At 35.2% G+C, this 12051-nt stretch overlaps 2 protein-coding genes across 4 annotated transcripts; both read left to right on the top strand.

The window, feature by feature from the left end:
* The first annotated feature begins 52 nt into the window (after positions 1-52).
* Positions 53-5831, top strand: LOC106174125 (trans-1,2-dihydrobenzene-1,2-diol dehydrogenase). 3 transcript variants are annotated; one of them, XM_087005896.1, is made up of 7 exons: positions 53-259; positions 2818-2928; positions 3150-3261; positions 3860-4023; positions 4365-4620; positions 5050-5325; positions 5558-5831. In XM_087005896.1, exons 2-7 carry the CDS (start codon positions 2818-2820, stop codon positions 5680-5682), a joined length of 1044 nt encoding a protein of 347 aa, XP_086862022.1. In that variant the 5' UTR covers positions 53-259; the 3' UTR covers positions 5683-5831. The 3 variants fall into 3 exon arrangements, with proteins under 3 accessions (XP_086862022.1, XP_013410987.1, XP_086862025.1); XM_013555533.2 differs by lacking the exon at positions 53-259 and adding an exon at positions 2415-2565; XM_087005899.1 differs by lacking the exon at positions 53-259 and adding an exon at positions 2611-2631.
* A 1079-nt stretch (positions 5832-6910) lies between these two features.
* On the top strand, positions 6911-11750 carry LOC106174128 (trans-1,2-dihydrobenzene-1,2-diol dehydrogenase). The gene is made up of 7 exons (XM_013555537.2): positions 6911-7059; positions 7916-8017; positions 8551-8662; positions 8900-9063; positions 9465-9720; positions 9951-10232; positions 10546-11750. Exons 2-7 carry the CDS (start codon positions 7916-7918, stop codon positions 10650-10652), a joined length of 1023 nt encoding a protein of 340 aa, XP_013410991.2. The 5' UTR covers positions 6911-7059; the 3' UTR covers positions 10653-11750.
* Positions 11751-12051: the final 301 nt, after the last annotated feature.

Raw genomic sequence — 12051 nt, 5'->3', positions numbered from 1 at the left:
CACATTGTTGACAGGGCCTTCTTCGCACTTGTAATGAAGATGACAGCTCGCGTACAGGTGCCCGATGCCACGTTTTTGCCACAATCGTGACATTCTTGGCAGTTTTCATCCTCCATCGCGCCAAACTCGGCGATATAGTGATGAGACAAAGTTTTGCCGGGGTCGTGAAAACACAACGTGGTCATGTGACAAAGCATAAAACCGACAACAGAGCGCGTGGTGGACAGGGCGGGATGTTTCAAGTTGGATACCTCAAAAGGCATGCTGTTGGCGAAATTTTTGAGACTTGAACCATTTAGCCATTATCGTTATTAAAGGATAACAAGAAAAATGCTGATTGTGTAAAAATCAGTCGGAGATATGTTCGACAAGAGCATATAATTTAAAATACTTGGTACCTTCTGTTAAATTGCAAAGCGTTTACATGGTTTTATTCGTCCAAGTTGTTACATTACTGTTACTTATAATCCACCATCTTCCTTTCAAAGAATATGCAAAAAGAGAGAATTGAACGCATATTTATGTGTTTTACTATATATTTTTTCTTGCCATATGGGCCTCCCTGTGTAACATTGGCTGAAAATACTTTTTCAACCAATAAATATAAGCGCCCAGTTTCATAAACACGATAGCGCCATTCTCTGGGCAATTATCCTTTTTTTTTTTTTTTTTTTTTTTTTTTTTTTTGTCTCTGATATTGCTCTCCAGTGGTTTATAAAAGACTGCTATCCTCAAGATAACTTTCCAGAGGATAACAGTTTTATCCAAATGATAGTATTATCCATAGGATAGCGCTATCCTGTGTTGTTGAAACTGGGCCCAGATGCATGTCTTTTACATCGCATAACCAACTCGGTCAAAAATGGTAATCAGTCACAAAATATATTTTGATTACAGAACAATTGCCCTGTTACGCATAAAGCAGAACTTTGCTTGTGGCGGAGGTTTTAAGATGAAGAGTGTGACATTTTACCATAAAGAAGTAAAAAATAAGTAGTACTTATCAAATTTTTATGAGATATACGGTATTTATCTCCAACTAACCAGCTTTAATAATCCTCTTTGACCACAATCAGTGGCAGATTTACGGGGGGTGTCAGTGGGGTCCTGACCCCCCCCCCCCTTTCGATTTCTGAAAAAAATTACTCCAATAGGGTGGCGCGACAAGGTTATTTTCAGTTGCACCCTGGATTACGCGCGCTTGCTCTGCAAGGTGTCGCCTGTGGTGGTGGTGGGGGGGGGGGGGGGGCGGCACAGCCCATATGGTTACTGTGGCGAAGGTGACAGATACTTCCAAACATTTTATCATAACTGTCATTGTTCCTCATTCTATTCACAAATTTGATATTTTCGGCAATGGAAAATGTGGCACTGGCAAAAGTGGGTCTAGGTGCATTGACAGGCCGCACAGGTGTCCCAATTAACCGCCGCCAGAGAAGAGACCCCAAGTATTAAACAACACAACCTATAGATATTGGAAAATTGGCAAAAGTTAAGCAACTGAGGCTTTATTAGATTTGGGGAGAAATCGAGAGTAATGTCCAGTGCCATGCCATACCCCTAAGTTCAAGTCTTGGCCCTTGACACCAGTAATGCACCCCTTAGTCAAGAATCTGAACAAATCAATGTTGGGCAGGTATGCTCTATTTTCTACAGGCGTTTTGTGATTTTATCAACTTGATTGTCAAGTGCCAGACCTTTTGTTCCCAGGTCCTAGTAGCAAACTTTATCAGATAATTCAAATTATTGTTTTTCTTTTCATCAAGAGCTTGTAAAATATGTGGGTATTACCTCCAATATTTCTGTGACTGTCAGTCACCATCATCAGGGAGTAAATGACTAGGGTCATTTTACCTGGAATGAAAATCCAGGTCAATTGCCCCTAATCACTGGCCTTGTGTTGTAACTGTTACATCCTCCCCCAGTGTCGGCTTCGCATCTGCGGCCTGTCATTCCTAAAAAACGCCCCCACTCCAAATAATCCGTAATCCGCCCCTGACAATTAGCATAACCCTGTCACTATCTGGGAAAATTGGAAAGTCATCTGAAATGTGACAATATTGCCAGAATAATAAATAGTGAATAAATAAATAACACGATCTGTCAAGTGTATTGAACAAATATTTAAAGAGTTAACGGGAAACACTTGTGTTCACTAGGGTGAGATTTCTCCTTCAAAGGTGAGGTGATTTATGCATAAATAAATATAAAAAACATTTATAAAATCTCTGTAAGAAACTATTGCTATTGGACGATAAGATATGCATTGTTTTATTATATTATCAAAGCCTATCCACCCGTATATATATATATATATATATATATATATATATATATATATATATATATATATATATATATATATATATATATATATCCCCTAGCAGGTGTATGTGCAGATAATGAGCATAGATCGGCCCAAATTTGTTTTGATGAACTCAAGTGCTAGTAGGTGCTTATGCCATTGTGTTTGGTGCGACTGAATTCATGTTGCGTGAATGTGGCTTCTCTTGGATGACATTGCAGCAAGGGTAGCTGCCCGAACTGCTTCATCCGAAACGCAAGGTAATCCATAACTTTGCTTAAGGTTTTTGCACGGTTTGCACCATCCAAACGGTTTTGAAACTTTGCGTGTGTATATTAAGTATGAATATAAAAATGGAAAGTATTTCATGTTGAAAAATAAGAAGCTATTTTAAGATGAAAGGCGAGACTACAGCTGATACACAGCCCCGTAACTAGTCCATAACTGAATTGCAGTAAAATGTGAAAAGTTAACCAGGCCTACCACAGTAAATATTTAATTTTCCCCAACAGATGGCAGTCAGTCCTGCAAGTAGATGTATTCGCTGGGGCATTTGTAGTGCAGGACATATTTCTAATAGCTTTGCCAGTGCACTAGGAAGCATGCCCCCAATGGAACATAAGGTAAACCTTATAGTTAAGCATTAATAGAAACTTTATTGCCGTAGTTTTGCTTTGCTATTTTGTGGAATTTTAATCATAAAATTTTGATACATTTAAAATTGAATGTTCCACTTCAATTTAATGTTTTCATTGACCATTTTTGTATTGACACAGTTGACACATTGTATTTTTTTGATAAATTGAATTATAACAAAAGTTTTATTACTATTATTATTATTAAGGCAGTGGCAGTCGCTGCGAGAGATCTCAGCCGTGCTCAAGACTTCGCAAAGTTACATAAGATCACTAATGCTTATGGTAGCTATGAAGAATTAGCCAAGGATACAAATGTTGGTAAGGCAGAATTGTGTGAGACTAAAATAAAAATAAATATTCGAAGTTTTAACTGAGAAAGCAGGGAGGGTATCAGATCTGTAGCAAACAGTTTCAAATGTTTTTTTTTTTTCTTTTCTAAAATTAGTGGACCTTTTTGGATGTAATTACATAAAACCATTGTGTCAGACTAAAATGAAAATGAATATTCTAGGTTTTAACTGAAAAATGAGGGAGTGTATCAAATCTGTAGCCATCAGATGTAAATGGGGGTCTTTTTTTTCTAAAAAAAATTGACCTTTTTTGATGTAACAGCATAAAATCTGGATCAAATCTTGATTCATAGTGAACATTTTCTTAGCCAAAAGAACAGTTTATTTGGAAACTGACTAACCCTTTCCAACCCTGTCTTTTTGCCTGTGTGTGCACTATTAAACCATCATTCAAAGAAAGAGAAAAATTGTTTGGCAGCAAAATATAAAATAGACCCATTTTTTTCTGTATGATCTATAAAACAAACATTTTTTATTTGAACCACTTCTTCAGAGTGCTATTTTTTTTTTTAAGAGAGAGAATGAGATAGCAGTATGATATATAATAGTCTATCTTGCAATTTCAGATGTAATATATATTGGCACTGCCACACATGAACACTGCCGCCTGACTCTACTCATGCTGAACCATGGTAAACCAGTGTTATGTGAAAAACCTTTGGCTTCCAACCTCAGAGAAGCCCAGGAGATGATATCTCTGGCTAAAGAAAAGAAGCTGTTCTTAATGGAGGTAAACTGTGTATTTATTTATTTATTTATTTATTTATTTATTTATTTATTTATTCATTCATTCATTTATTTATTTATTTATTTATTTATTTATTTATTTATTTATTTATTTATTTATTTATTGTTTGGGGGGAAGGAGTAATCACATTATGCTTAGATTCATTTCTCTCACACTGACTATTTATTTCTGGTTCTTCCTATATTATGATCAATAACATGCAGTGATAGGAAACATCAAAACAAATGTTACTCAGGTGGGGTTTTGATATTGCAAAAACTATTTAATTTTTCTCAAAAAGAAGGGTCTCTGTGTATAGACTGATATATTTATATATTTTGTAGGGGTTCTGGACAAGATTTTTCCCAGCATCATATAAACTTATGGACGAAATTTCAAAAGGCACAATAGGTGAAGTCAAACTCATTGAAACAATTGCTTGCAGGTGCTATAAAGGAACTGTTCCTGAAAAGTTTGCAAGTCTAGAGTTGTCAGGAGGGGCAGTTACAATGATGGGTTGCTATGGAATCCAGTATTGCTCTATGATCTTTGGGGAAAGACCTGTGAAAATAGCTGCCAGTGGTCATTTGCTGGACTCAGGTAAGGGTGCATTGGATAACTTTTGGACTAGACAATCATTTCCCCACATCCAACTTTGACGAGTCATTAAGTAGCAATTGCAAAGTCAGTTTACTACAAAAGTTATCATAACCAATAAAATCCAAATAAAATCAAATCTGATATTGGTAAGTAATGAGAGGTTGCATTTGTATGAAGATGCACATACTCCCCCCTCCTAATCTTTCTTCTTGTGGCCCTGAATTTAATTGATATATGCACTCATTCAATGAGTGCATATTGTGATTGCAGGTTATGGTCAGGTCATAAAAAGTGAGATAATTTCTAAAATATATATATATATGAATTTTACTCTAAGTAGTACACCAATGTTTGTATGGAAACTAATGTCTTCCACATTAGGTTGTTGAGGTTATGTAATTGGTTTTAACCCGTTTACCATATTTTCAGGTGCAGATGGCCAAACTGTTGTAGTACTGACCTACAGCAATGGCAGGACAGGGATTGTCAAGGCAATGATTAATGTATCAACACCAATGAACGTTACAGTATATGGAACAGAGGGGTCCATGGAAATAGGGCCCATTCAGTGGTGCCCAGTGGAAGTTAAAACGCCAACAGAGACATTCACTTTCCCAGTTCCAGACACTGCCACAGAATTAAAGTCTCCAAATAAGGGGGGTTTTCACTATCAAGCCGAAGCAGTACGTCAGTGTCTTTTAAAGGGTAAGCTCACAGCAATAAGATGGTTATTTTATAGTGTCATAGCTGGATATTTTATAGTGTCATTGTGTCAAATGAAGATGCTTATAGTCATATTGGTTATACAATGAGATATGTTTTATTATCATTTATCTCTGTTTATCAGCAGTTTGTGAAATAAAATATTTTCATAAATACAATATGAAATGGGAAATAGATTAATTTAACAAGAGAATTTTCAATTTTTAATACCCAGGAGAGCTTGAGAACAGCACTATGCCACATGAACACAGTTTGTGGAACATGGAAATCTTGGATGAAGTCAGACGTCAACTTGGTGTCCGTTTTCCTGCAGATGACAAATACTCTGTAGATAAATAATGCTCGAGAAAAGTGCCATCTACTTTACTTTTTTCAATGCTTTAAAAAGTATGGTGGAAAATGAGGTATTAAATGATCAGCTATAAGCCTCTATGACACATACTCCAACAAGACTAAGCCCAGGCCTGAAGGCTTTATATATATAAATCCTTATGAAAGTTTGCATGACCCATATATATATATATATATATATGGGTCATGCAAACTTTCATAAGGCCAAAAGGAGAGATGAGAGAAACGACATGAAAGAGACACTATATGTCTTGAATTGGACAGATATCTCTAGCATGCAAGAAGCTGTCAGGATTGCAAGCCAGTTGACTGTAAAGCAGTTATTAAAAATAATACTTTACTTGTTTTAACAAACTTTTTTCATTTAACACAAACTGTGCGGAAAAGAGTGAGATATATGGCTTTCATGAGCCTATGTTATATTGTTTACTTTTGTATTTTAAGTAAGTTCACAAAATTATACAAAGTATGAATCTGACTAGTGAACTGAACCTAATATAAATAAACTGCTACTTTTATGTGTTAAATAAACATATTTAAATTTTGCCTTTCTTCAGTTTGATCCATGTATTTTATCTTACTTGAACACATCATGAATTTTACTGTCACAAAGCAAACGGACAGCTTGAAAATTCATTCATCACTGGATTTGTTCTTTATCTCCTACAAGTATAACATTGTAAAAATTTATGATAATAGAGCAGTTAGTTTTTTTGCATGAATGAAGTTTGCTTGTCACTGAATATTATAAAGGAGGGGGGGTACCAGTACACCCTACTGACAGTAAAATAAGCATTTAATAAACTATTTTGCACACATGGTCCAAATATTATATCAGAAATGTCAAACTATCATAAAATCACAGTATTTGTTTCAGTCAGCAATAGAAAACCCTGTCTCCTTTTGCACAAAGTACTTGGGCAAGATGAAACTTTCTGATAATTTTTCTAGGGAACATACATATTTATTTTCATTTAATTTTCACGTGAAACAATATATTCTACCAAGGAGTTCTGACATATAGAATCTATAGTTTTTCTATATATATATATATTTTTAAAGTGAAAATGCTATGAAAAAAAGGTTACTATTGTTTTGATCACCCTTGTATAATTATTTTTTTCACAAAGAGTGTTGAGTGGCGTCTGCTCTGCCCTATTTGTGATGTGCCTAAATTGCGCAAAACACCGCAATACAACTCAACACAGAGCAATATGATCATAGAAGTACTTCTATGATATAATACACCGTTTATTTTATTTTTTAAATGTTGCGCTGTATTGCGAATTGTATTACGCAATTAAGGTACGCCCCCTATGGACCTCGTGATGCGTTGAGCGCTGTCGCCATTAGTAAAGTCAAAAGGTAAATACTCTGATCATTACAGGTTACTCAGAGTGTTCAGAGAATCGACAAAGTCTACCAGATTAATGTTTCCTAGTGTTTTCATCAACCATGCGTCGTATTTGCACCGCTGAAACGATGAATTTACGGGGGTTACGAACTTACGTCATCATTGCTAAGTTCATAAAGGCCTATCGTTATCTATCAATTCCCAGCCTACGTTCAATGGGATGACTCCCGACATACATAATTAGAAAATCTAGTAAATAATTTTATTCAAAAGTCTTGGTTTTAAAGCCAGAATCACCGTTGCAAACTATTAAATGGGATTCATCCATAATGAAGTCGCTTGACCTACTTTGCTTGTAAAGTCGCTTTGGTGAGCAAGCGTTCCTGTAGGCCCTATCTGCTCACAAAAACGTGGGGGTTGGGGGTTAAGTTACCTTGGGTGCTAAAGAGCAAGCCTTATGTCAGGTATACAAATCTCAGACATTCACTTTGAAATTGAAGGAGGCTGGAGTTGGTAATTAAATGACTAAAATTTTGATGAAAAAGTAGGCCTATTTTATTAAGGAGTTGGTGCATTCATGCAATTAACAATAGGGCCTACTGTTACCAGTATTTACTTTGATGCCACTATTATATTATGATTGAGTTTTTGGCCAATTGGTGTAATTATGAATGAGGATTTGTTGTGTAGTAAAATGTTTCAAAGCCCAGGTGTTGACTTGTGTAATATTTCAGACATGCATCACATTTTAAGTTCTTAGTGTCAATTACTATCCACATCATGTCAGTATTATGCCATAATATTTTCCATTTTGCATTTCTATTGTAATGATGTGGTTTTAATTTTCTTTATGTATTAACAAAACAGATGGCCACCAATACATGTATTCGCTGGGGCATCTGCAGTGCAGGGAAAATTTGCCATGACTTTGTCAGTGCTATTCGTACTCTCCCTCACGCAGAACACAAGGTATGGTATTGGAAATGCTGTACATATGAAGAGTTGAAAATAGTTTAATTACTGCTTGCATGCATGTGCAAATGTATATGTACATCAATGGACAAGTAATGCTGTCACAAAGTACTTTTTGGAGAAATGAGCACCACTAGTAGTCTCCTACTTCTGCTCCCACCACCACCCCACCCCAACCACTCCCTATGGTTCTGAAGAATAAACAGAATTGTTCTTTTTTCTAGTTTAGTTTTAATTGCTGGTGAATCAGTTTGCAGTCTATCAAATAAAAAAAAAATTCAATTTTTAATAAATATGATGTTGGGTTAAAAAAATCATGAAATTATTTATACGCTTATAGGATAAATGTTTTTAAATTACATGTTACCAATTTCAATCCTTATCTTCTCTTGTTTGAAACAACCATTTGAAACTCTATAGAATAGCCATATTTCAGTAATTATGTGTTTAATTTTGGAAATTCTAGATAGCTGTTACATAATTTGCAGCTAATATCTGTGATTAATTTTATTTATTAAATTGCACATTAGGTTGTAGCAGTAGCAGCCAGGGACCTCACTCGTGCACAAGAATTTGCAAAATTACACCAAATCACCAATGCTTATGGAAGTTATGAAGAATTAGCCAAAAATGCTGATGTGGGTAAGTGAAAGTTAGAACCAAACATGATCAAAATACCATGTTAGATACTCAAAATAATTTACCTTCTGACATGGATAATAAGAATAACTAACAGAACATTGTTTTAAGAATTATCACAATTTCTTTTCTTTGAATTTAATATTTAACAAGAAAAACTCTCAAGAGAGTGCAGGCCTACCATAGCCTGCCTTTTTCTAATAAATATGTAATGATGTATGATATTATTCTCCATTTCAGATGTAATATATATTGGCACTGCCACACATGAACACTGCCGCCTGACTCTACTCATGCTGAACCATGGTAAACCAGTGTTATGTGAGAAACCTTTGGCTTCCAACCTCAAAGAAGCTCAGAAGATGATATCTCTGGCTAAAGAAAAGAAGCTGTTCTTAATGGAGGTAAGAAAAGGGTTATTTTATTATTAATGTAATACTTATTCATTTCCTTGTTATTATTTTTATATTATGTTATTGTCATTTCATTATTTGATTTTTTATGTAGGCTCATTTTAATGCAAGACTTTCCCTTAGTGCAGTAAGCAGCATAAGATAAAACAATTTAAACATGCCATTTAATTATTTTTTTACTGCAGAATTAATGTTAACTTCAGTAGCAAGTGCATGTAACCCTCCACGCGTGGTGATACATTATAATGGGAAACAAAAAAAGTAACAGCTACATACTCTCTGAAAGCAATTGGCACTGAAGGACCCTTAAAGATCAATACAATATAGTAACAGCATAGGACAAGTGTATGTTGTAGGCATTTTCATTATAGGAGATACTTTTATTACTGTAGGGCTTTTGGACCAGATTCTTCCCAGCAACCATTAAACTTCAAGAAGAAATAACAAATGGTTCCATTGGGGATGTCAGATTAGTTGACACCAGGGCGTTCATCAACTTGTCAGATTATCCAGATGAAAAATTTTTAAGTCCGAATTTATCAGGGGGATCAATGATGCTGATAGGTTGCTATGGGATCCAGTATTGCTCCATGATATATGGGGAGAAACCCACAAAGATATCAGCCAGTGGGCATTTGTATGACACAGGTAAGTTTACGAATTATGAATTTTAAGTTATATAGATTTATATTGATTATAACTTGTTTATTATTTGATAAATAAATATTGCCTATTACATTTACTTGAAACTGGTATCTAGCAAACGGATCTGCAGTTTATTGTAATTTAGTATTGAATTTTTAAATCACATATGTTAAGTTTAAAAAGGTCAGGGAAAATACACAGATATTCTGCACATTTTGTATTACTTTTTCCAGGAACAGATAAGCTAGCTTTTGTAACCCTCATTTACAGCAGTGGCAGGGCAGCAGTTATCAAGACAGCATTGGAAGTGACATGCACCCCAACAAACAGTGTGACTGTATATGGATCAAAGGGTTCCATGAAAATTGGCCCTGTACAGTGGTGTCCTGTGGAATTAAAAACCCCAACTGAGACATTGAATTTTCCTGCTCCTGAGCCTGCAGTAAAGTGCAGTTCTCCTTATTCTGGTGGTTTCCAGTACCAGGCAGAGGCTGTGAGACAATGCCTGATCAAAGGTTAGCATAAACAGTGCTATAGAAAAGGTTTAGGGTACACGGTCTTGACCATTGTGTAATATTGTATCAAAATTGCAAAAAAAAACCCTATTTGTTGCACACTAGCTGCCACCACAAATGCTAGGAAAGAAAAAACTGTTATACTTAGAATTTTCTAACTTTGTCTGTACATTTGACAGCTCTGCTGCCTTGTTTTTAGTTATACATCCACTGGGTAAAAAACATATTTGTGCAAAAGGTGTTCAGCATCATTGTTTAAATCTGTGAATGTGAATATTTGATTGCTGTTTCTCACACATGCATATTTTTCTAGGAGAGCTTGAGAACAGCACTATGCCACATGAACACAGTTTGTGGAACATGGAAATCTTGGATGAAGTCAGACGTCAGCTTGGTGTCCGTTTTCCTGCAGATGACTAATTAAAGTAGTTTCATGGTTGAAAGTGATGAATATTATCATTGATGTCAAATTTCTTGATGTAACTGGTGACTGTGATTTGAATTGCATGGGGTACTATAGCTATCCAATAAGTAAACTTACATTAAGAACACTTACATTTGATAAGTTAGAGAAATGATGATGTGGAGAGAAGTATAGAAATTGTTTTAGCAAAATTAAGGCACATTTTCTGACGAAGTTGCAATTTATACTCAGTCCAATGATTTTGTATTCATATCTCTACAGAGTTTGTGATTAGATTTCAAGCTAAGAATATTTATGTTGTCCATGATCTCTCTGTTGTCTGTATCATTGCCACTGAAATTATCTGCAAATAGATTGGCTTCCTATATACAGTTATTGACTTTGGCTGAGGTCACCTCTTAGCTAGGATGATTGACCAAAGGCAGGGCAGAGGTCAGTTATTCTAGCTGAGGGCTGAAATTAGCCAAGAGGTGACCAAAGCAAGTTGCAGTCTTTAACTACTTTTTTACATGATCCATGATCACAAATTTTTAAGATTGCCCTGCATGGTGCTTGAAAATGATTAAGATATTTGCACTCTTTACACATGGATTGAACCCATATACTGTAGAAACATAACTTATGCTCACCTGGTTGACTCTGCCTACTGGAGTAAGACATTTCTTGTATCCACTGATGCTGTTGGGAATCATGTGCTGGGCTGTAGTAAAGAAGAGCTAAAACAGCTTGACCCATATTTAGAAATAATTGTTGACAAACTCTTGACCATGACAAACTAGCTGCATATGATGCATACTGGAAGAAATAATGTTATACTTGTTTAACAAACAAAGAAAATGTTGTCTGGCAGCAATACTGAGCTTTTAATACTGACTTTGAACAGGAAAGTTCAAGGGAGAGTACTGTACTTGTGGCCTATGGCCTATGTTTTTTTTCTTTATAGGCCTAAGTTAATTGTTATATTGTTTATTTTTATATTTTAAGTAGGTGCACAAATTTAAACAAAGTATAAAATTGCACAAGCAGCTTGGATCTCATCTGTAATATAACCATAAATTGCTGCTTTTATGAAGAATAAACACATTAAAATGCTGCATCTTTATTGTTTTATCCATACACTTTTATCTAAGTTGAAGCCTCCATAAATTTTGACATCATTATAACATGAACAGACAGGAAAATGCTGGTGATATTTGGCAACAAAATTTGCTTTCTCTTTATTCTGCATTGTTGAAACCACTGCCCTTACAAGTTTAAATTGTAATAGTCTTTGCTTCTATTATTTGCTGGAAAATATTTGACCAACATTTTACATTATACACACTATAGATGGAAAATTAGTTTTGTTTTTAAAAGAAAGTTTACATCCAGGGGTCGTTTACATTCACGTCGTGA

This window comes from Lingula anatina, chromosome 1, assembly GCF_051362555.1.
Source record: "Lingula anatina isolate TDL-2025a chromosome 1, LinAna3.0, whole genome shotgun sequence".
NCBI lineage: Eukaryota > Metazoa > Brachiopoda > Lingulata > Lingulida > Lingulidae > Lingula > Lingula anatina.
Note: the sequence above shows the minus strand (reverse complement) of the source record. Positions and strands in the feature narration are given on the sequence as shown.